The sequence below is a fragment of the Globicephala melas genome, chromosome 9 (genome assembly GCF_963455315.2).
Source record: "Globicephala melas chromosome 9, mGloMel1.2, whole genome shotgun sequence".
NCBI classification, from domain to species: domain Eukaryota; kingdom Metazoa; phylum Chordata; class Mammalia; order Artiodactyla; family Delphinidae; genus Globicephala; species Globicephala melas.
This window is the reverse complement of record NC_083322.1, coordinates 50,114,453-50,138,332: the sequence shown is the minus strand read 5'-3', so window position 1 is coordinate 50,138,332 and position 23,880 is coordinate 50,114,453. Positions and strand designations below refer to the sequence as shown.

The following is a 23,880-nucleotide window of genomic DNA, read 5'->3' as shown; positions in this document are numbered from 1 at the left end:
GGAAATGTGTTAGTTTTTGACTAGGGGGAAAAGCTATCTTTTTATTTTTTCATATAAAGAGTATGTTTACAAATTGGAATATATCCATGGAAGTCTGATCAAGACAGTGAAAGCGGGCTTCCCTGGTGCTGCAGTGGTTGAGAGTCCGCCTGCCGATGCAGGGGACGCGGGTTCGTGCCCCGGTCTGGGAAGATCCCACATGCCGCGGAGCGGCTGGGCCTGTGAGCCATGGCCGCTGAGCCTGTGCGTCCGGAGCCTGTGCTCCGCAATGGGGGAGGCCACAACAGTGAGAGGCCCGCGTACCACACACAAAAAAACAAAAAACTATGGTCCTTTCTTTTGCATATTTTTAACTAAGTGGACCAACTAAACCAAAAATAGTTTATAACTCCAGGGGTCACTTTTGGAAACTTTCGACCTCTTCAAACTTGTTTTTCTCAGAACTAAATAGAAGACCATGGCTCTAAAATTAAACAAACTGAATAAGATGTGTATTTTAATTGGTACCTGGAGTCTTCCAAATGCATTCAATACTCTAAAATTGCCTATTTACAAACTATCATTTCTAAATTAAGGCAAACAAACAATTGCAAAAAAATGAAAAAGTCTTCTGAGGCCTCTTTACCTCCTCCTCTTTGTCTTCAGCACCATATTCTTCTTTTCCTTCTGCACCATCCCCCTCCTCTATACCTTTGTTTCCTCATTCTAATTCTCTCACTGAACTTCCCTTTTTCTCTGAAACTCTCCCTCTCTCCCCCTCTCCTGAACCTATTAAAAGCTGCCCCTTTAAAATCAGACCCTCTGAGGATCCAAATGCTAAACCCCTTCATTTCTTATGTTCCCTGGACTAAAGCTGAACTATGTGCCATAGTCAAATTTTTTTCTCAGAGGAAGTGAGGATCCCCACAGGATTGCAGAGGAATGTAATATAGTCATTCAAACTTACTTTTGGTTTCTGGTTTCTCTGACTTATATCAACTAGTTCGCTTGTTGGTGAAGGCCAGGCCCAACACTGGATGAAACTACTAATTGGGATGGTCCCAAGGCCTGGAGACAAACCCTTGCTGTTGCTGTTTTGTCATACGATGAGGCTCAGGGAATCACCAGGTGACTCCATTTGGCAATTCCTAGGGCTTTCCCAAATACAGTCGATTGAATAAAGTTCAGGCTTGTACCCAGAAGCCCAGTGAGCCTGTGTATGACTATCATACCTGGCTCTAAATTGTCTTTAAAGAAAATTCTGGTCTTCCTTTGAATGTTGAACCCACTTGGGTAGCCTTTAACTCTGTGTTCAGTAACGGGCTGAACCAGGATCTTTCTCTTCTAGTTGAAAGGACCAGGATGGAATGGGAAACTATGTCCATTCCAGATTTAGTTAATTTAGCGAACCAGCTTGCCCACACCCTAGATGATTCAGCTAAAAGGAAGACCACTAAAATCCGCAATTTTCAACTCCAGCAAATGGAAGCTTGTAAAGAGAAACAAAACCTTCCCAGCCTTTGCCATTATTGCAAAAAGCCAGGACATTGGAAGAAAGACTTAGAAGCTTAAGCACTCCAGGTACCTTCAACCCTCTAACCAGCCTTTCCCGTGCTCTCTTAACTCCCAGTGAGGGGACTGAGAGGAATTACAGGTTTTTCCTCTCAATTTTCCCCCTTAATTGACTTGGAGAAACTACTTTCCAGATGAGGAATGAATCTCTTTCTGTCCTTATTGAACTGGAGCTACACCCCTGATGCTCAACCCCACTGTTATTAAACAGCCCCTACCTTGGAATACTAAAATGGTTCAAATAGTGGGGATCTCACATAAATCTCAACAGATTTCTGTTACTAAACCCATCCCCTTTTGTTTAAGCCCTCTAAGAGATAATCACCCCTTTCTCCTTAGTTCCTCTGCCCCATTTATTTATTGGGCCAAGATTTCTTAGAAAAATATCATCCTGGAATTTCTTTCTCCTAAAAGAAGGAAATAATTCTAGAATTTGATAACAGCCAAAATAGCTGACTGGGTGAATCACTTGACCCTTTAACATCTTTTATGTGCTCTGTCTCTGGCAGCACTAGAGCTAATTCTAAGGACACTAATCATTTGTCCCTAATGGATCAGCTACCACCCTCCTTATGGGCAAAATCTTCAACTGATATTTTCAGAATCCCCAGTGCCCCTCCCATTAGGGTACAAATAGATTCCTCAAAGCCTCTCCCCAGAATCAGTCAATACTCTGTAAATAAAGAGCCCCTCCAGGGCATTAAGTTGATAATAGAAGACTAAAAGACCCAGGGCCTCATTATTTTCTGTACTAGGCCCTGCAACATCCCTATTTTACCTGCAAAGACATCCAGTGGGGGAGGGTGGAGATTGGTCCAACACTTCTGAGTCATAAACAGTGTTGTCTTCCCTTGTCACCCTATTGTTCCTAATCTCCATATTTTATTAGCCTCCAGACCCATCGAAAGCAATTTTTTTTTTTTACCATGATTGATTTATGTAGCGTCTTCTTTAGCATCCCTGTGGATAAAGCTAGTCAATATCTATTTGCCTTTATTTGGGAAGAACAACAATACACCTGGACAGTAATGCACTAGGGTTTTACTGAGAGTTGTTCTTACTTCTCACAAACCTTAAAAACAGATTTAGATAATATAAAATTTCCTAGAGACTATTTTATTGCAATATGTAGACTTGCTTCTCTGCTCCCCTTCTCAGGTCTCCTCACAGGAAGACAGCATCCACCTGTTAAAGCTTTTAGCCTTAAAGGGGCATAACCTTTCGGAGGAGAAACTGCAGTTTGTTCCAACCCAAGTTATTTCGGGCACCCGATCTCAGAACAAGGGCTTACCTTGATCCAGATAGGCTTCATGGCATCTGGAACTTACCAAAACCCCAAATCGGATGTCAACTACAAGGTTTCCTTGGGTTGGCTGGCTATTATGAGAACTGGTTTCTGAGCTTTTCTCTCATGACCCAGCCTTTCTATGCCTTACTAAGGAACACCAAACCTGACCCGATTGCTTGGGAAAATCAGGATGACCTAGCTTTTAATACCTTCAGGGAAAGCTTGATAATCCTTCTTTCCTTGGACACCCTAATCATCAACTTCACTATTTCCTCTTCCTATATGAGGAGGGAAACACTCTTGGAGTACTTACCCCCAAACATGAGTATCACCATTGCCCCATAGGGTACTACAGTCAGCAGGTAGACTCTGTGGCATGTGGATACCCCTGGCCTCAGAGCCATTCCAGCCCCATCCTTTTAGTTAAGGCCACTGAAGAACAGTCATGGGATCCCCTCTAACGATCTTGATCTTTGTACTCCATACAGTAGAAACCCTCCTGAATTCTCATCACACCTAACACCTTTCAGCCAGTTATCTCACCTCCTACAAAAATCCATTTGCTAACTGTACCCCACATAACTCTTTCTTGTTGTAATAGCTTTAACTCTGCCGCCCTTCTTCCCTCCTCTGCAGACGATACACCTCATGACTGTTTGACTTTGATAGATAACATTTTGACCCCTCGTGATGATTTACAGGAAACTCCCCTAAGGCTGAGGTTTCATGGTTTACTGATGGTTCTTCTTTAAAGGATTAAAATGGTAAATTTTGTGCTGGATATGCAATCGCAACTCCTTTTTAAGTTATTGAGGCAGCACCTTTGCCTTTGGCTACCTTGGCCCAGTAGGCTGAATTATATGCTCTTACTAGGGTTTGCACTTTAGCTAAGGGCAAAACTGCAAACATTTATACTGATAGTATGCCTTTGGGCTTGCCCATGACTTTGGAATGCTATGGAAACAGCAAGGTTTCCTTACTTCTAATGAGGACAAAATTTAAAATGGCTCTTGTGTCCAAAATTTATTAGATGCCATACTCCTACCAGCTGCTTTGGCTATTATTAAGGTCCCTGGGCATTCCAAACTCAACTCCCTGGAGGCAAAAGGAAACCATGCCACTGATATTTCTGCCAAGAATGCTGCTTTCAAAAGACCACAATCAAACCTCTGATATGGTCCAAAGTGGTGTTTCCCCCAAATAATAATCTAGAAAAATTGACTAGAGGTGCCCAACAATTGGCTTCAGAAAAGGAAAAAACAATACTGGAAATCTAATACCTTGGTTCTATAAAAAGAGAGAACTCTGGTTTGGGCCAAATAATCTGGTCTTACCAGAGACTCTAAAATTCCCATTACTGATAACTTTACATGCATTAAACCATTGGTCTGTGGATAAAATAATAACGTTCATGAATCAATACTGGTGAGGAAATATTAATAAGGCTGCACAAAGTGTCTACTTTCCTTGTCTCATCTGTCCAAAATACATTCCTGGGAAACTGTCTGCACTGCCCCCAAACACTTTAAATTGCCCAATAGACCATTCGAGTTTTGGCAGATGGATTTTATACAACTTCCCCTGTCTCATGGGTATAAATATGTTTTAGTCATGGTTTGTTTGTTTTCCCACTGGGTCAAAGCCTTTCCATGTAGATAAGCTACTGCCTCTTAGTGGCTAAAATACTATTAGAGAAGTTTACCTCTACCTGGGGAACCCCTCTTGAACTCCATAGCAACTGGGGAACCTATTTTTACTAGTTAAATATTACAGCAAGTCTGTGCTCTTTAGCCAGTCCTATAGCATTTTCCCAGTGCATATCATCCTCAGTCTTCAGGACCAGTCGAAGGAACAAATGGCACCATCAATACTCAACTGGCAAAATTTGTGGGAACCCTCCAACTACCTCAGGCAAAAGTATTGCTGTTGGTCCTTCTAAATCTCAGATCCACCCCGACTGGAACTCATAAACTCTCACCATGGGTGAAATAATTGCTGGGTTCCTCATGCATCTGGCTCCCGCTTCCTTTGATCCACAACTAATAAAAGGAGGTATACTTCAGTATTACAAAGTATATACTGCAGTATTTCATCCATTGAAAATAACTATGCTTTAGTAGAGCAATCTTTCCATGGTGTGCTCCCAGGAGATGAAGACCTCAAAACACCATACTTCATGACCTGGAGATTTTGTTTATTGGAAAAGACGTATCCATTAAGACTCTCTTCAATATACTCCAATAAAGATGTTAAAAAAAAAAAAAAAAAAAAGACTCTCTTCAGCCACATTGGAAAGGGTCTTATCAAGTGTTACTGATCAATTCTTGTGCTGCCAAACTTCAAGGAGTTGACTCCTGGATCAATGTGTCTCATCCAAAGAAAGCTGCCCCCCAGCCCCCCTGCCCACCACCACCCAAAAGAAAGCCCTAAACCCTGACTGGACCTGCACACCAACTGATGAGCTCAAACTGAAGGTTTCCAAGAATCAAAGCAGACAAGAGCTGAAGGAAACAGCTTTCACAAGATGACTGGACCAGGCCTGTACATCCTTTTCTCACCATTGCTTCTTACCTTATTTTCTCCCTCTCTTTCTTAGAGAAAGATAATGCTCTTATCCCAATGCATTTCCCAATCCGTTGCAAAAACGAGAAACCTTTCTGACTGTTGGATCTGTCACCAGAAACTCTGATCTGTTCATGATGTTGAACATCCCTTGGTCTTATCTGTAACCAATTTCTCTTTAATCGCAAGTGTTATTGCTGATTATACCCATAAGCCTATGTTTGTTACCTATTAGGCTATTATGACTGAGTGTTCCCATACTTTATTTCAATCTTTCCCCAGTCATACTAAACACCTCTACCTTGGTCAGTTGTACAGCCTTCACTCCCCCACATTCTTTTCTAAATATGACCTGTCCCCATGCACCCAAGGGAAATACAAACGGACTGACTCCTCTTTGCAAAGCTTTTAGAAAAGACCCTTTTAGGATGGGATGGACCTTCACAGAATGTTATCCCAATTCCTTGTATCCCTGGCTTGAAAGGGTCAATCAGGAAATTCCAGCTAATGGATTTATCAATTACCAGACCTTAGCTGGAGTCCTCTGTGCTATAGCTGTAGGTACTAGAGGCTTCAAATTGCTCTAGTGTCCTTGATTTTGTCTCCCCTATTGACTTTGGATTTCCCTAAGAACTCCTTCTTAAATGGAATCTACACCTTGCAGCTCTTTCAGATGTTATCTGCTATTATTATACTAGAGCTTGTTGATGTGGTAAGGTGTGGAGGAGGGGAAGTGTTCTATAATATTATGATAAAATCTCAGTCTTATAGTGGGCCTGTGTTCCTGGACTGTGGCCTTTACAAGTCCCCTCCCCCCCCATCCCCCCCAGGTGGGATAAGGCTCTGGTAAATTCTTTCCTCCTGAGGAGTAGTAAGCATTTGTTATGGAGAACACTCTGGGCATATTTTTAAATGACTACTTTTCCCCTACCCTGGTCAGAGCCAGGAGGGAATCTTTCTTGACTCTTTATCATGAAAACCTGGTGGGGTTCCTAGAGACAAAGTCCACAAAAGATAAAACCCTCTAAGACTGCAGCCTCAATAAGTTTTTCACTCTCTTGCTAATCCACACTCAGCTTCCAGAAACTCATCAAAATTATTGTTTAAGTATTACCACCAGTTTATGGCTCCAATAGCTTCTGCTCCAGGTAAGCAAAACTCAGCTATAGTTTTTTGTATTTGTCTGTGTCTTCAGGTTTTAGGATGATGGTTTGCCCTGTGACCTCAATTCTGATGGGTCCAAGAAAAGTCATTCGTTTTTAGTTCAGACTTTTTTTTGTAAGGACAGGAGTAGGAACTTCTAAGGTCTTTACGTGTCAGAGTTGAAAGTATAAGTCTAGTTTATTTTAAAACATCTTGACCACAGTTAATTTCATACCCATTGGCTCTAATTTATGAGTCATTTCTGCATCTGCTTTATTAAATTACCAGCATATTACCTTAAGTTTTTTGAGGCTTGGTTTTAGGCTTTGTTAAAACCAGTTTTGTCCCCACTCCTGGAGCGTGGCCTTTTAAAAAAGGGTCTCAACTGAATGGCCAGAATGTTTACCAGAATCTGTCCACTCTAGCTGGGCCTGAATGCCAGTGTCTCACCAGCACAGTTCAATGTCCGGAATCTCTCTTCAGCTCTCATGCTCCTAGCAGCTGTCCTGTTCTAGGCCTCCTAGAGTCTTACTATGCGGCTGAGACCCCCCCACCCACAACCCCCGCCTGCTAGTGTTCTGAGTCCAAGATCTGTGGGTTTCCTTTGAGCTTCCAGTATTTGATAACTCCTACTTTTTTCCTCTGCTTCCCCAGCCCTAGGGGTGTAACTGCTCACTTTCATTGTTTTTTTGTTTTTTTTTTCTAGTCTCCTTTAGCTCATTCAGGCCTCTAACATCTGTGTAATCAATTTCCTATATTAAATTCCCTCTGCTGAAATGCCTAGTTTGGTTTCTACTTTCCTAACTATACGTATCATACCATGCATAGTTAGAAAAGAAAAACAATGTTGAAAAGTAAGAAACAGAATGAGATCTAAAGCACCATATCATTTACTTAAATTAAACACAGGCAGAAAGACTGTTACAATCAAGATAGTGACATTGGTCATTCCCAGCATCAATTCCCTTCACAAGAAGCCCAACAAGTACAACTATCCATAGATAAGACACTGTTGTGAAGATACCCAGAACCTGGGGGTGAGGCTGAAGCACTTCTGTGTCCACAGAGACTGAGAAGAATCATATTAGAAGGGTAAGAGGAGCAGCTACACTCTGACCATGTTGCCCCTCCCTGTCTGGCACAGGACCCCATAACAGAGCCCAGCCTACAGTGCAAACCTCCTTGACATTGGTCTTGGAAACAATTTTGGATAACACCAAAAGCACAAACAATGAAAGCAAAAATAAGTGGAACTACATCAAACTAAAAAGCTTCTGCACAGCAAAAGAAATGATCAACAAAATGAAAAGGCAACCTATGGAATGGGAGAAAATATAATACTTGCAAACAATATATCTGATAAGGGGTAAATATCCAGTATATATAAAGAACTCATACAACTCAATAGCAAAGAACCCCAAATAATCTGATTTAAAAACTTGCAAGGCACCTGAATAGACATTTTTTCCAAAAAAGATGTTCAAGGTGCATGAAACAGTGCTCAACATCACATATTGTCAAGAAAATGCAAATTAAAACCAAAATGAGATATCACCTTATACCAGTTAGAATGGTTATTATCAAAAATACAAGAGATAACAAGTGTTGGTGAGGATGTGGGGAAAAGGCAACCCTTGTGCACTGCTGGTGGGAATGTAAATTGGTGCAGCCACTATGGAAAACAGTATGGAGGTTCTTCAAAAAATTAAAAACAGCTACCATATGACACAGCGTTTTCACTTCTGAGTATATATGTATCCAGGCAACTGAGATCACTATCTTGAAGAGATCTCTGTACCCCATATTCATTGGAGCAGTATTTACAATTGCCAAGAGATGGAAACAACCTAAGTGTCCATTGATAGATGAATGGTTAAAGAAAATGTGGTACATATATATAAAATGGAATTAGTAAAAGGAATTTAAGCATCAACTCTTGTATGTGTATTTTAGTTACACACATATCACTTTATCAATATATATCATAAATATGTACACAAGTCTGACACATATTGGTGTTAAAATATGCACATTAAAATGAGACGTCTTACAAACTTATGGTTACCAAAGGGGAAAGGGGAGAAGGGATAAGTTAGGAGATTGGGATTGACATATACATACTACTCTATATAAAAGAGATAACTAATAAGGACCTACTGTATAACACAGGGAACTCAACTCGATATTCTGTAATAACCCATATGGGAAAAGAATCTCAAAGAGAATGGATATATGCATATGTATAACTGATTGACCTTGCTGTGCACCTAAAACTAACACAACATTGTAAATCAACTATACTCCAATAAAAATTTTTAAAAGAGACATTTTATATGTTTATATATGCTACTAACCAAGTTTCTTCATTTTTTTCCATTCATTTATTCCATAACTGTTAATTGAACAACTACTGTGTGTCCAACACAGGGGATGGATAGTTGAAAATGTCTGCTCCCTGATTACAGAAAAATTCTCCTGTTTAGTAAACCATTGCCTTCCAAAGTGGGGTGAACCATCACCAAGATGGCACAAGATGATTCAATAGAGCATGGAAAAATTTTAGAACTTCTATACACTTTTAGCCCAACATTTATAATGTCTTTTTTTGTTATATTTTATACTGGACTCTATTAATTCAGTGATACAATAAAGGAAGAGTATGAGGACATAGGCGCTCATATATTTTTCAAGGGAGTATAAATTGGTACAATATAAAAGGAAGGCAGTTTACCAACATTTCTTATATATGCATACTATTTCTAGAAATATGCACAAGAACCTGGCCACGCTGGTTGACTTTGAGAAGGGGAACTGATAACTGGATCTCAGCGGAGGGAGGGAGGTGTTTCACCATATTCCTTTTTTGCACCTTTTGAATTTTGAACCATAGTACCTATTTGTTGCAGATTGGGTTTTCTGGAAGCAGATGCTGAGATGGAGTTTGGGGTACAAGCTGTTTATTAAAGATCAACACCTGTGGAAAGAGGGAAAGGAAGCAGTATTGGGCAGAGGGACCAGTCCATCTGTTATATGAGCCTGACAAAACCTTGGCTAGCCTCTAGGGAGCTCTGGAGCACTGATGGCCTCTCAGAGCAGTCCTAGGTTGGGTGGAAAGCATCTTTTTATCCCTGCCTCAGTCAGGCATTGGATGCCTCTGATCTGGGAAGGGCGTTATGGTGGGGTCAGGTAGCTCTCTGCAGCTGAGGCAGTCCCTGACAGGGCTGACAGCTTGGGTAGCAAATCTTATTTTGAAGGGAGATCGAGGTAGTGTGTCTCAGCAACGTCATTACTTTTCCTACCCGTACACTTTGTCAGAATTTGGATGGATGTAAAATCCCAACAATGTATGAAGGAGGAAAAGTCATTTTCAGATGAATAAGTCTTCAAACAATGTACCTTCCAGGCACCTCTTTCTACCTATTTAAGTCAATGATTTTACCCCCGGTCTTTGAATTCTAATGCAGTTTAAACTGATGCAAGTAGTATAATCATGTTTTTTTTTTTTCTTAGAAATTTGAACGCATATAGAAAAAAATCCTAAACATATTAAAAGTAATTGCTTCTGGGAAATAGAAATTGGGGGTAATGTGGTTGGGACTTGAGACAGTGGTTTTTCATCCAACTGGAACACTTTTGAGAGTGAAAGAGGGGGCACTATTAATAATTACACTGGGATATTAGGCATAAATCAGAACTGTCCCTGGAAAACTGGGATGCAGTCACCCTAACTATAAGCCTTGTAGAATTCTTTTGACTTTTTAAACTTGTGCATGTATTTCTTTGCTAAACATAAAATTAATCTTAAAAGAAGATTGATAAGGTTTTGGAAGTCAATTAGTACAGCTTCACACTTGCAGAAATGACATCTGTGATAACTCATTTTTGATATTCCTATCTGTTGTATAACCATCCAGTCTCTGCTCAAACGCCTTTCCGTTGCACATGTGGGTCAGATCTATTCCTGGGCAACTATAATTGTTAGGAGCTTATTTCAAAACTGCTAGTTTATAACTTTTGCCAATAGGTCATAATACAGAAGGCTTTCTGACAAGCTCTGGTTTTAGATGTGCATCACTTTCATTAGTCCAAAAGAAGTGACACCTCCTCTGCTTTTCTGCACCACTGTGCTGTATTTATTAGTATTAGAGTGAACAGTGCACACAGATCTGAAAAGTGGGGAGAGCAGGTTTGCTTAGGCTAAGAAACAAGACTTCAGAAATGATTTAGTGTCTTGGGTAAGGTCAGGAATAACTCTACAAGGTAAAAGCCTTGTCAGGTTTGATTGGCAAGTGAAAGGCTCGTGCATCAGAGAAATTGCTGACTTCAGTGTTGTGTAACCCCTGGCTCCATGCCTGCTCCATTCTTCTATCAGGCTGCCACCATTGCCCTCCTGCTGTCCTCTATGATGTAGGACATGGCCAAGATTCACACAGTGAGAAGGTTGAAGGGACAGTTGTTAAAATGTCACCCACACAGACTGAAATCCAAATGGCTTAATTCACCATGATACGTTTGAATCAATGAGAGTGAAAAAGTAAAGAGGTTGTGGTTTCTAATCAAAGGAAGTAATGCTTTAGTTACTGAAATGCAAATGGCTTAATTGGGAGGGACAGAAATTCATAGAAATAATTAACAAAAATTAATCAGGTCAAAAAGTTATATTAAGAGGAAACTTAAAGCATCTCTGTCACAGTTAGATCTGCAGTTGATTTGTGGTAAAAGAAAGTACATATAGAAATTCAAGAGTCAGATGTAAATATTTTAGCATTTGATCAATTTGTGACTTCAGTTAATATTTCAATTTTGTGATAAATACGACCTTTGCATTCCATTGTAGATATTTTAATGTAGAAAGAACCTTGCAGGTTCTTAATGGGTACTGTTTTGTTTGTTTAAGTATTCTGCCTTTCCTAAAGGATGTGCTCATTCCCTAATGCTAATAATCCTTAACTCATAGGTAGGCTCAAGCTGCAAAAATGTTTACTTTTGCCTACTATAAGCTGTTGAATTGAGATGATTGTGCATTAGTTTAAAATTTTAAAGTTGTTAACTGAGCCTTTAGTGTGCAGTATATGTACAGTATAAAACAAGAGGATCTTAAAGACTTTTTGTTGTGGTGGTGGTGGTGGTGGTGTGGTTTTTTTTTTCTCTTTTTTTGCAGCACACGGGCCTCTCACTGCTGTGACCTCTCCCGCTGCGGAGCACAGGCTCCGGACGCGCCGGCTCAGTGGCCATGGCTCACAGGCCTAGCTGCTCCGCGGCATGTGGGATTTTCCCGAACCGGGTCACGAACCGGGTCACGAACCCGTGTCTCCTGCATCGGCAGGCGGACTCTCAACCACTGCACCACCAGGAAAGCCCCTCTTGTGGTCATTATTGTTTTGGTCTAAGAATTTTAAATTAGTTACGTACAAATGTGGAGCATTTACTTCCCTCTAGTGGTTAAAAATAGCTTTGCAATATCGGTTACAATTCAGTGCTTTAAATTACAAGGGAAAAGCTATGTGATCTTTTAAAAGCAGTTTGAAAATTAGGTGCATGGCTGTAGCTAATTAGTATTGCTGCATATTTTAAGAAAGTGAAACCATAGTTTTATGTTTTATTAACCACAATATACCAATGCCTGGAAATCTGCCAAGAGGTAAAATAAATTTTGAGATAGTTTTTCTTCATGATTAAAATAATATTTCTCTATCTCTACAAAGAGAGTATTAATTCCACATTAATCTCATTATAATATTATGCCGCTCCTCATTCTAATAGTGATTTTCCTGTTTGACTCCTATAATACATTAGTTCCTATATATAGGAAGAGAATAATGGGTGATAATACTTCGCATTTCCTAAGCTACAAATGTGATAATATGTATTACCTTTGTGTTATATTGTGAGAGGAAAACTTCATGATATATGAAAAACAAAAATGGGCTATTAGGAAGAATGTGATAGAGCCCTGGAGTTCAAAGAGGAGTGCTATAACATAGTAGGTGAATGGCTGTCATCCATCCTTCATTTCTCAGGGAAATTAAACTAATCAAATGCTTCATTTTCATTACTGTTCTGAAATAAATGTGTTCTCATATCTGACTGGTAACAGAACCTTTGCTGTCCCAGGTATTTCTAAAGAAGCACTGGCTTCTGCCCTAGGTGAATACAAAATAGTATGAAGTAGTGAGATCATAAAATACTTCAGGAGAAAAAAAAATTAGCAACAATTACTTCCTTTCAAAATAAGCTTCAAGGGAATTTAGGAAAAATTTAATGTTCTGGTGAAAAAATCTAATACTCCTAAATAAGTCTGTCAGAATCAGAGCATCTCTAAAAAGCATCAACCTTATTGTTGTCAGAGGCATTTCCTGGCAGGCAAAATAATGTTAGAGCTTTGGGTATGGTTACTTAAATATTAATAGTGTGAGTATAACTAGAAAATAGTGCCCGACTATGTAAAAAGTAAGTGAAATGGACTTAATACCACTGAATTGTACACTTAAAAATGGTTAAAATGGCAAATTTTATGTTACATATATTTTACCATAGCAAAATAGAATACATAAAAAAAGGCAAATGAAATCTCCCTGATTTGTTAATGTTAATACTTCTAACAGTGAATAAAATGTGCAATGTCTAATAAACATTTTAGGAACTCAAGGCCACTTAATAAGTAGTAAATTAAAATAAACATTGGGTATAATGTTCACCAGAAAATATTTTCCTAATTCAGTCTGACTCCAAACAGCAAAGTGATTATATTTTCCACAGGGCTTTCAGTAACCAACATCAATCTGTGAGAAGCAGGGAAAGGCTGCAACACCCAAGTACTCCCACAATTCATATCGTCGGGCTGGGACAGGCTTACTTCGGATTTATTTTAATTCCCTTATTGCTTTGTCCCACTTCATGAATGGGATTGATAAGAAACTGCAGACAGCCCAGGGAGTGAGAGACCTAACCCGTCAGGAGCGTACTTACTGATGCCTTTCTCCCGCTCCACTTGCCAGTGACTGTGTAATTCAGTGGCTCTCTTGACCTGTATGGTTCTCCCACTGAAGCAGAAACTGATATTTGAGATTCATCAACAACAATAGCACTTTGTTTGCTGTAAGGAAAAAAAATCATTAGTTGCTTCTTTAGAGTCTAAGTTAAAAATGGTACAGCGTTTCTTCTGTGATGTTTTTACCCTTTATGGTCATTCATTCTGATAAGGTAGGCACCTCCCTACCTGCTCTTAAGGTAGATACCTTAAGGAGTGGCTAGGTTAAAGCTGTCTAGGAATCTAAGATCTTTTTTTCTCTCTCTCTTCCTTTCTTCCTCCCTCCCTCCTTCCCTTCTTCCCTTCCTTCCTTCCTTCCTTCTTTCTAAAATCTGTATATAATGTTTAGAACATTGAGACTTTCTTCCTGGGCTCCATTGAACTCATATTTTCTGTTTAAAGCTTCATTCAACAAATGTTTCCTGAATGCTTACAGTATTTGAGGGCTGGATGGGAGGTGGGTGACGCGGTGGTGGATAGGATAGTGGATGGAAGAGGAAGAGTGTAAACTTTGACGTGAAACAGACCTCGGTGGAGCCCATTTGTTAGCTCCCGTTTTTTTCAGAATGTTCCCTGTGAGCTCAGTTCCCATGTGTAAAAATGAACATAACAGGAGTGGCTAAAACAGCATTAAATGTTAAAACAGTTATCATAACAATCAACAGTCATTATTATTTAGCTGGGGATGGGATACAAAGAAGATTAGGACAGTCTAGTGCAGGGGCTCCTAATTAGGGACGATTTTGCCTCCCCCCCGCCGGGGAACATTTGGCAATGTCTGGAGACATTTTTAGTTGTCCCATTTGCAGGGTGGCATCTAGTGGGTAGAGACTACAGGTGCTGATAACCATCCTGTGATGCACGGGGCAGCCCCACAACAAAGAATTGTCCAGCCCCAAAATGTCAATAGCGTTGACCTTGTTCTAGTGAAGGAAAAAAAATTAAGATATGCTATATATTTTATACAACAAGGAAGTGAGCTTGAGGAGAGGCTGGGCAGACCCGTCTGGTTGCCTATCCGATATCCATGCTCTTTTTTTCTATCATCATCGTGGTTGAGGCAATGTGCCCAAAGGAGAAACTACATTTCCCAGCTTCCCTTGCAGATTGGGGCAACCAGTGACAGGAAAGAGGAAGTTGTTGGATGGGGCCCTTTGGAAAAAGAGCACGCCTGTGCTTTGCCCCTTTGTTTTTGCTGCGAGATGGCCTGGTGGGAATCTTGTGCTTAGGATGATGGAGCAGAAAGATGGGAGGAGTCTAGATCCTTGATGACTATGGAATTCCCACACCAGCCCAGAGCTGCTTCCTTCCAGGCATTTTTTTTTTGTGGTACGCGGGCCTCTCACTGCTGTGGCTTCTCCTGTTGCGGAGCACAGGCTCCGGACGCGCAGGCTCAGCATCCATGGCCCACGGGCCCAGCCGCTCCGAGGCATGTGGGATCTTCCCGGACCGGGGCACGAACCCGCGTCCCCTGCATCGGCATGCGGACTCTCAACCACTGCGCCACCAGGGAAGCCCCTTCCAGGCATTTTTATGTGTGGGGAAAGAAAAGCCTCTCTTGGTTAAAACAATTTTATTTAGGTTTTCTGTTAAATGCAGCTGCATCCAAATTTGACCAGGGTCTTGAAAGATTTTTGATAAGTATAAAAGGGGCCTTTGAGCCGAGGGAATTAGCATGAACAAAGGCACAGAAATGTGAAAGTGCATGTTTCTAGGGAATAACATGTAGCTTGGTATGCTTATTAAATAAAATGATAAGTTGCATAGGAAAGGTGTCACGTAATGTTTGCAGGAAGATCTTTATGGAAAAAAATGAAAAAGAAAAAACACACATGAAGTAAGTAGAGGCCAACGCTTTCCCCTTTCTTGACTATTTCATTTTGTTGGACCTTTCATTTTTCTCACTGAGAAACTGGTCCCAGAGCCAGTACATTTTTTTTCCTTTTTGTATTTCTCAAGGTCATTGTCACAGCATGATGTATGAAATGTGGACTTGAGAGCACATGGAAGTTCCCTTCCCTGAAAATCATTGACGTATAGCGTGTGTCATCCCCAACTTTCCCCTGAAGCACCACACTTTGCTCACCTTAACAGACTGGCCGAGGTTTAGGTTAAGCCCAATCCAAATGGAATTTCCTTGAGGAAGTGAAGTGTTGGAAGAGAGGAGGAGGGGTGGAGAATGAAGTATTTGGGAGGAGGTGCCTGGGAAAGCACACTAAGGAGAAGAGCGCAATTACCACCTCGCTTCTATTTTCTGCTGCTATAAAAAGCCAGTATTTGGAGGAAGGTCAGGCTAAACCACTTGAGTGATTCTGATCGTTTTGGCACGTTATGTTCTCAGCACTTAAATGGCCAGTCAGATAACAATATTTATTTATAAATTGAATTAGATGTTAATTTAAAATAATTCTAGAAATAGAAATCTTCTGTGGCAGTAATTCTTTTTTTTCTTTTTTTTTTTTTTTATTGCGGTACGCGGGCCTCTCACTGCTTTGGCCTCTCCCGTTGCAGAGTACAGGCTCTGGACACGCAGGCTCAGCGGCCATGGCTCACGGGCCCAGCCGCCCCACGGCATGCGGGATCCTCCCGGACCGGGGCATGAACCCGTGTCTCCTGCATCGGCAGGTGTGGCAGTAATTCTTAAACTTTATGGGGTACAAACTCCACTGAGAATTTACCCTAGAACTCTGAACTCTTCCCCCAGAAAAATGCACATACATGTGTAATGACGCAGAGACAATGTCATTTTTAGCAGCTGTAAGCATTCTTTACAAGTAGAGATCCATCTTTGTTGCAAAGAATATCAAAAGTGAAGTTTTAATCAAAACACCAAAATCTGACAGATGTAAAATTCCAAAGCCAGATCACTGTGTGCAGACTTTTTAAAGGAAATGGTTGGAAAGTGGTTCCACTAAGTCCTCAATTTTCTCACCCACGTGGAGACCATGAAAGTATAAGATTTGGGTTTATGAAGAGATTTCTTTGGGGAGCATTGTTACCCTACTGCGAATGCCCCCCACCCATGCCCACGTGCTGGGGATTACTGAGTCCATTACTCTTCAGGGAGCATCTTCTATACGATGAGGAAATGTGTTCCATGTGGTTGAGAGAAACAAAAAATTGGTGCTCAACTCCAGGTCAAAAAGATAAAGAGTCTGGGGGCAACAAGATAGAAGAGGCATGTTGGGATCACACCCAGTGTGGAGGGCGAGCTGTGGGTAACCAGGTATGAGCTGCGGGGAAGAGAGATTTGCAGAAGCTGTTTCGAGTCCTACTCGAGAGGACCCCTAGAAGACCATGTCCCAGGGTGAGGGCTGAGGCCAGCCATGATGCGTGGTACCATCCTCTGGGTCCTGAGAGTGAATCCATACACCCTGGCAAGAACCGTTCTATAACTCCTTCCTTCTCATCTCAAATTCTCTTCCATCCCAGAAGAGTCCAACAGAGCCGGAGAGTGAGGAAGCAGTTGAGGTTGGAAAAGAGAGCAGAAGTCGATCTCATTCCTGTCCCCCAACTCAGACCTCACATGGTGAGGTGAAGTGTTGAAGATGAATGAAAGAATGTAGATTGAAACGTTGATTACAATGGAATTGAGACTGTGCATTTTGACTTAGGCCAAAGGACAGCTAAGAGCATCAGGGAATTTCCTGGCATCTGGCCAAGTTTCCATCCAGGGCCAGGGGAAGATTTCTGCACATCTCCTTCCCCACCCTTTACATTTTAAAGGGGGCAGTGAGACACACACAAAAAATTGCGTTTTGACTACATTTCATGAATTGTGCAGTTATATTTTTTACCCACTGTGGGATGTAAGTAGACCTCTCAGGCCTGTGTGACAGGTTGGCCCTGGTGTTTCATGTAGAAAATGAAAGCTGCTCTGATTAATAAATGGGGGAGGGCGCACTGGATTTTGGGAGAGTAGGCAGAGGAGCCAGCAGGACTGAGATGGGGGGAGCAGGACAGACTACATAATTTGTGGGGCCCGATGGAAAATGAAAAATGCAGCACTCGTTCAAAATTATTAAGAATTTCAGGACAGTGACACTTAACCAAATGTGGGGCCCTGTGCACCTACATGGGTCACATGCCCATAAAGCCACCCCAGTGAGCATCAGAGGTTAGAAGAGGAGGAGACCCTGCTAGGGGTCCAGGTAAAGAGAGACTTGGAAGAAGAAGCTTGTCTAGTCAAGACTTTTTCATTGTAATGATGTGCAATGTGATCGCCTCTTTGAGATCCCACAGATCTGCAGAGAGATCGCAAACTTCCTTATGTGAATGGATTTCTTGTAGAAGCTGGTGAAGGGGGTGGCAAGTGGCTAAAACAGAGTAAGCTACCTGGTTAAGGGGACAGCTGACATCTGGTTATTCACCTAACGTTTTCCATAAATTTCAAAGGTTTAGGTGAAGAACCCATGTTCTACGACAAGAGATTTCCTTGCATCATGTAGTATCAAGGGATCGATTGGCCTTTTTGTTTATTTATTAGTGCAGCAGGATGTTGCATACTTTCACTTTGCTCAGGATGGGCAACTGGGGACCAAATCTGGAAGTACAGAGGCTCTAAATACTTGACATTGTAATGGAAACCATGGATGGTGGGGGCCAGACACTCCTTCTGGGTTTAAGAAGAGATGGCAGAGCCACATCAGCCCCTGCCGTGGCCCATGCCCCTCCCAGTGATGTATGAGAGGTTGACTGGGAGAGGGCTGCTGCAGCTGCCCCTCACCCCGAAACCAAGCAAGAGAGGTTCCTAGAAAATCACTCGTACAGAGTGGGATCACGAAGCAGGTACTGGTGGTTCATTTCTGATGGGTAGTTTGTATTGGCAGTAGGCTTGCTGATCTGCCTCTGCCCCTCCTAAGCAGGGCAAAGGGGGTTGGAGACAGATGGGGGCAGTGGTGGGGCAGCCGAGGAGCAGCTTCAGTCCTGCCTTGGCATGACAAGGCCATCTGCCTTTTCTATAGATGAAGTGGATGCTGAGAAGGTAGCTGTTTTAGAGTCTGTCCAGGGTATCATTAAGGTGGTCTCTACCCAGCAGGAAAAGGAGATTCAACACAGCCCAGCTGGGGGCAGGATGGGAGAGAATTAATACCATTTCTGGCTTGCACCCTAAGGAATTGAGGTTGCTCAATAAACTGATTAATATCTGACTAAGGACTTCTCATTCTATGACAGAAGTTGAATCACTGTGCATTCGCGTGGTGGTGTACTGTGTTTATAAATTGTTAGTTTTAAGAGTGTGATTAGATTTTCTCTGCAAATCAAAAACTTGAAATATTAAGTGAGGAGAAAAGAGACACACCAGAAGGCAAATTTCCAGATATAGATAGAAGAGACACTTAGGTATCTAATAACTGCCTTTTTCTTTTGTCTTTCTTTAAAAAAATTTTTTCAATCTATCACGGATTCACTAACAGTTGATGCAATGGCAGAAATAGGTGTATAAAAATATTTGTAAATAATTTATTATTCATGTTCATTTATTTGTCAAACATGTTATTCTGTTAAATTGTTTAATATTCATCATAAAATTTGCCAGGCTACTCCTCTATTTAATTTTTTACTGAAGTGTGACTGTGTTCATACGATAGCGGTGTGGCAAATCAGTCTCTCTCCTCTTCTCCCCATTACTAGAGGCTTCTTAAGTATATTCAGTGCTCTTTTTATTTAGACAAAATTACTTCATCTTTCATTTCATCTTTACATTACAATATTCTTTACATTTTTTAAAAACTTTCAATATATTAGCTGTACTGAGAAGGAAAAATTGCTGTGAATGATAATCTATTAAGAGGGGGCAATGACTTCATGCCTTGTTGTCTTCACCTCAGAGTTGTTACAGCTTTATGTCGTCTTTAGGAACAGGCTCCAGATTTCTTATTTTTCTTGTTTCAATTCTGCATCATCTATTTTCTTCAATCCCAGTCTCCTAAAATGTAAGCAGTACAAAATATTCTCATCCATCACAACAATAGCATGTAAAAGAAAGCATATGCAAATGCAGGTCATGACCCTAATTGCCTAATTATACCTGAATTGAATTGTGTTGCACTTGAAATGAGTGAGATGTTGATGGGATCCTGAATTTGTCATGGGCACTTAGAATGACAGTGTTACCGTTGACTCATCTCTCTCCCTCATCGCCACCCCACTCCCAACATCTGATTAGCTGCCAACCTCTACCTGTACAATATCTCAGGACCTCAGCAGAAACATCAGTGGTTCTCCTTTTCCTGATAAACAACATTCAGAATATTTTATGTGGCTCTGAATATCTGCACCCTCTGCTCTTACCCCACCCTTCTTGTCTTCTTTCCTCTTCTTACCAAACTGAGCCCCAGCTCTTCTTGGCTCACCTTGCTTTGTGCCTTTGCTCATACTCCTCTCTTTGCCTGAAAATACCCTCTCTCTTCCCTCTAGTCTCTGAATGTTCAAAATAGAGTCACCATTCAAAGTCCAACTCATGAAATATCCCTGGATTCCCACATGAAGAAACATTCTCTTTTTTTGAGTCTCTGTAAGACCTTATTAGTGCCTCTCATATCATTTCATTTATCCTATCAAATATTGAGGGCTTACTACCTGCCAGACAGTTCTAGGCGTTGGGAATACGACAATGGACAAAACTTATGGGATTTATAGAACTGAAATTCTAGTAGAAAGGGTGAACCCTAAATATATAATATGTCAGATGAGGATAAGTACCATGGTAAAAATAAATCAGGAGTGCTCTGAGAAGCTCTCACTGATAAGATGTCACAACCTGCCTCCTTATTTCCTTCAGGTCTTAACCAAAGGGTCAGGTTCAATTTTATATAAAAATTTTTTTTAACATATGCTCTGTACTAGAACATAATAGGTAGGTAGCTTATTAAATTTTTGAACCTCTTGTGGTAGCTTGTGCTCTGATTTGTACTAGTAGATAATTCAATAAATACATATCAATATAAAGAAGGATTATAATAACAGGAATTATTTATAAAATGAGATCCTAGAAAAAGAAATTTTGATTTAAAGTTGAGGAAGAAGATCTTCTGAATTTGAGACCTGGGTTATTGAGATGGTGTCCTTTGTACCTGCAGGCAGCTCCCTCATGCAGGACCTTTTATGCTAGAGAGGTCAAATGTTGGACAATATGTCATAGGCATGAATTCCCGATTCCGTCATCGCCTGTTACTACTTAGTGAGTGACTGTAGAGTAATGAGAGGGATGCCCATATGTGGCTTAGGGGAAGCTATCTCATTATTTCATACCTGTAGTCATGATTATAACTGACCTTCTATAGCTCTCACTTTACAGGTGTTTATTTCCCTGTGCCTTTTCCTTTTGCCTTCCAAGAAACCTAACTTTCTTAGAAACTTCTTTCGAAAACACGTAAGCCTTTTTAAACTTTCTGGATTAGCTCTACATAACTGCCTATGCATTTTAATTGGTATTCAAGTACTTACCTTAGGTTCTTTTGATCAAGATTCTGGATTTCTTGGGGCTGGCAGGTCACGGAGTAAAGTAACCCATTGGCAGATGATGAATGCATGGATTGTTGGAGCAAATCACTCAGTGTCTTGGTGACACTTTTGGCTATTGTTGTTCTCCCAAACCTTTGGGGCAGATTAGGAACATGTCTCGAGATGCTGTCCTCTGTATTGCTTCCAACTCTCAGAGGCGGGTTGGCCATCGCCCCAGTGCTTCTTTCTTCTTCCACGGTCCTCCCGAATCTCAGTGGCAAGTTGGCTACTGAGGGTGGCATTTTGTTGACTGCAGGTGTACTCATCTTAATGACGTTTTTTGGATCCCAGTCTTTTAACTCTTCAAAATTGAGACTTCTTTCTTTTCCCCAGCAGAGATCTCCTCTAGGCTATAATTAGAAATAACCATTAAAATAACATTATTATTATAAGCAATGGATTTAAACCCCAAATTAAGTTAAATCCAGACTTTAATCTGTAGGATTGTTAAAGCTATGAACAAAGTTTGTGCTTTCATGTGCAGAATTTTTAAAATAAATAATTTGTATTAAGCTTCTTAAAGCAATCTAGTTTCACCGTCCCTGGACTATTGTAAGACAACGCTAAAATATTAATAAAATATATACAGTGCCTGCAGCAATGTGTTCGAGCAGCAAGAACATAATGAAGTAGTGAAATGAGGCAGAAGTTTATTTTACTGCAGTTATTCTCCTTCAGTTTTGATTCATGTTGGTTATGAACTATTTCATAGATTTTTATATTTTGTTTTTAGAGACACCTCCCACTGCCTCTCCATTTCTCTTGTTTCCCTCCTCTTTAAAAGCCAAAGTGGTGGGCTCATGAAAGCAGAGATGCTAGCCACATTTTGGGGTACAGCTGGAGGAGACTTCTTTTTTACCTGTTCATATTCAGAGTTCCACTCTAAAAGCATTTCTCAAGAAATTGATTGCATTTTTGTCAGTATGTAAATTATATTAGTAAAACACCGATTGCTTTGTGGGTTACTACACCACTACTATACCAACTTTAAAGCAACCACTTAAAATACAGCAAATATTTAATTGGATTTAGTTTTACCATGAAAGTTTGTCCATATGAAGATTTTTAAATAACTGTTTTCTGATTGTAAAAAGTAATACCTATTCATTTCAGCAAATCTGGGAAATTCTATAAAGGCATAGAGAACAAAATAAAAATAACAGGGAATTCCACCATCTAGGGATAAACATTTTGCTTTGATATAGAAAGACAATTCAAATGTCCAGCTGAAATGTATCCAGTACTTATTCCTGCAACTACTTATTACAGCTGTGCACTTCTGAGTCAAATCGAAAATTAATGCGCTTTATGCTTGCAAAGTATCAAACTGCACTAAAATGGCCGTGAGAGGCCAAGCTGTGTGCTGCTGTGCTACCAAATACAAGTTAGAGCCGTACACTGCCATGCGAACGCTGAAGTGTGACAAAAAACAAAACACAAACTTCTTCCTTACTCTTTACAAAAGCACTGGACTCAGGACAGATGTTCAGTAGTTTATGCTAGTCATGTTAGATAGAGTTAAAAACTTACCTCAGAATATTTGTCATAATTCTTTTTGCTGTGAAGATTGGGCATCATTGATTCATCTGAACAGAAGATGTTTGATGTTAATAAGATTGAAGTGGCTAAAGTCAGTAAAATGAATTGTTTTGATGAAATAATTTCCATTTTGTCCAAAATCTAGAATTAAGTTTATATGTGCAGCCCGATGTCTATATGAAGGGAGATTGTGGTCTTTTTATCCTGTCCAAAAACAAAGGAAAGTTCACTTTCACAGCGAACTCAATCCCACGTGTTTTAAGCACCAACATTAATTAGTGTTTAACTGAAATATGTATGTAAGGAATGTGGGTAATTCATTCTAGGAAGACAGCAACGTTTCTGCCTGCAAATTCATTAACTTTGAAAATAATTTTCTTCCTTATGAAGAAGCATTTAATTAGATAAGTTTGGGGCCATCGTCATTAAGATTCCAAACAGAATGCTTCATTTCTCTGAGCTCAAACAAGAAGTATTTTCTTTTTGGTGTTTACGTCAATTCTTGGGAGAAGGAAAGAAAAGTATTCAATACATGCTAGCTCTGTTAAAAAAAAAAAGTGTTTTTTTCCACACAAAAGAGTTAGGCGTAGTATTTTCAAAATGTCAGACAAAATTACAAGTGTGAAAAGAATTCCAAATCACATAAGACCCAAATAAAATGCCATTAATTAACTTTTTGTAAAATGGTGTTTGGTTATTAAAAAGCTTCAGGAGTAAATGTCAATTGTAACGTGGAGGGTGTGCATAAGACCCAGCGATTGGCATTTTGACAAACTGGCTGTCTCAGGAGAAGCTGGAGGCAGCTCAAGGCTTTTTGTATTTGCCCTGTGGGCCTTATTTGGCAAAACTGTATAAATCACCGGGATTTTATTTCTATGACGATGCCGCCTCCTACCTTCCACCTCAAACCCCTTAAGAACCCTGGCAGAGGATTGGTAAATCACACACATGCTAATTTTGTTGCTCCCCTGGCCCATATTATTTAGGTAATGTTGTGGTCCATGCACGGGTTGGAAGAAGAATTTCCAGACACGAAGTATTTTAGAAAAGAGTGAGTTTATTGAGAACAAAGAGCAGAGTTAGTGATGGGCGCTACAGATACAGCCAGTCGGCTCTCCCTGGTCTATCAGGAAGTCCGCCCGCTGTATCTCCTTTCTTTCTTTCCCTGCCCAAGTCGCATGGTGCACGGTTCATACCTCAGTTGCATGGTTTGTGCCTTAGCCACACGCTCAGGGGTCATCTCTCATGGTCAAGGTGTGAT

The 23,880-nt window shown here is 40.5% G+C and overlaps 1 protein-coding gene across 1 annotated transcript; it reads right to left on the bottom strand.

Moving 5' to 3' along the window:
• Nucleotides 1-19,451: 19,451 nt before the first annotated feature.
• NPVF (neuropeptide VF precursor) lies at nucleotides 19,452-22,748 on the bottom strand. Its single transcript, XM_030857373.1, has 3 exons — nucleotides 22,611-22,748; nucleotides 21,024-21,430; nucleotides 19,452-19,503 (listed from the first exon to the last, which is right to left on the bottom strand). The coding sequence occupies exons 1-3, from the start codon at nucleotides 22,746-22,748 to the stop codon at nucleotides 19,452-19,454; spliced, it is 597 nt and encodes a 198-aa protein (XP_030713233.1).
• Between the last annotated feature and the right edge of the window lie 1,132 nt (nucleotides 22,749-23,880).

Coding starts and splice junctions, on each gene's coding strand:
- NPVF (XM_030857373.1), bottom strand. CDS start 22,748: ATGGAAATTATTTCATCAAAACAATTCATTTTACTGACTTTAGCCACT. Junction 21,431..22,610: donor ATTATGACAAATATTCTGAG/GTAAGTTTTTAA, acceptor TTCTAATTATAG/CCTAGAGGAGATCTCTGCTG. Junction 19,504..21,023: donor CTTGATCAAAAGAACCTAAG/GTAAGTACTTGA, acceptor CTTACATTTTAG/GAGACTGGGATTGAAGAAAA.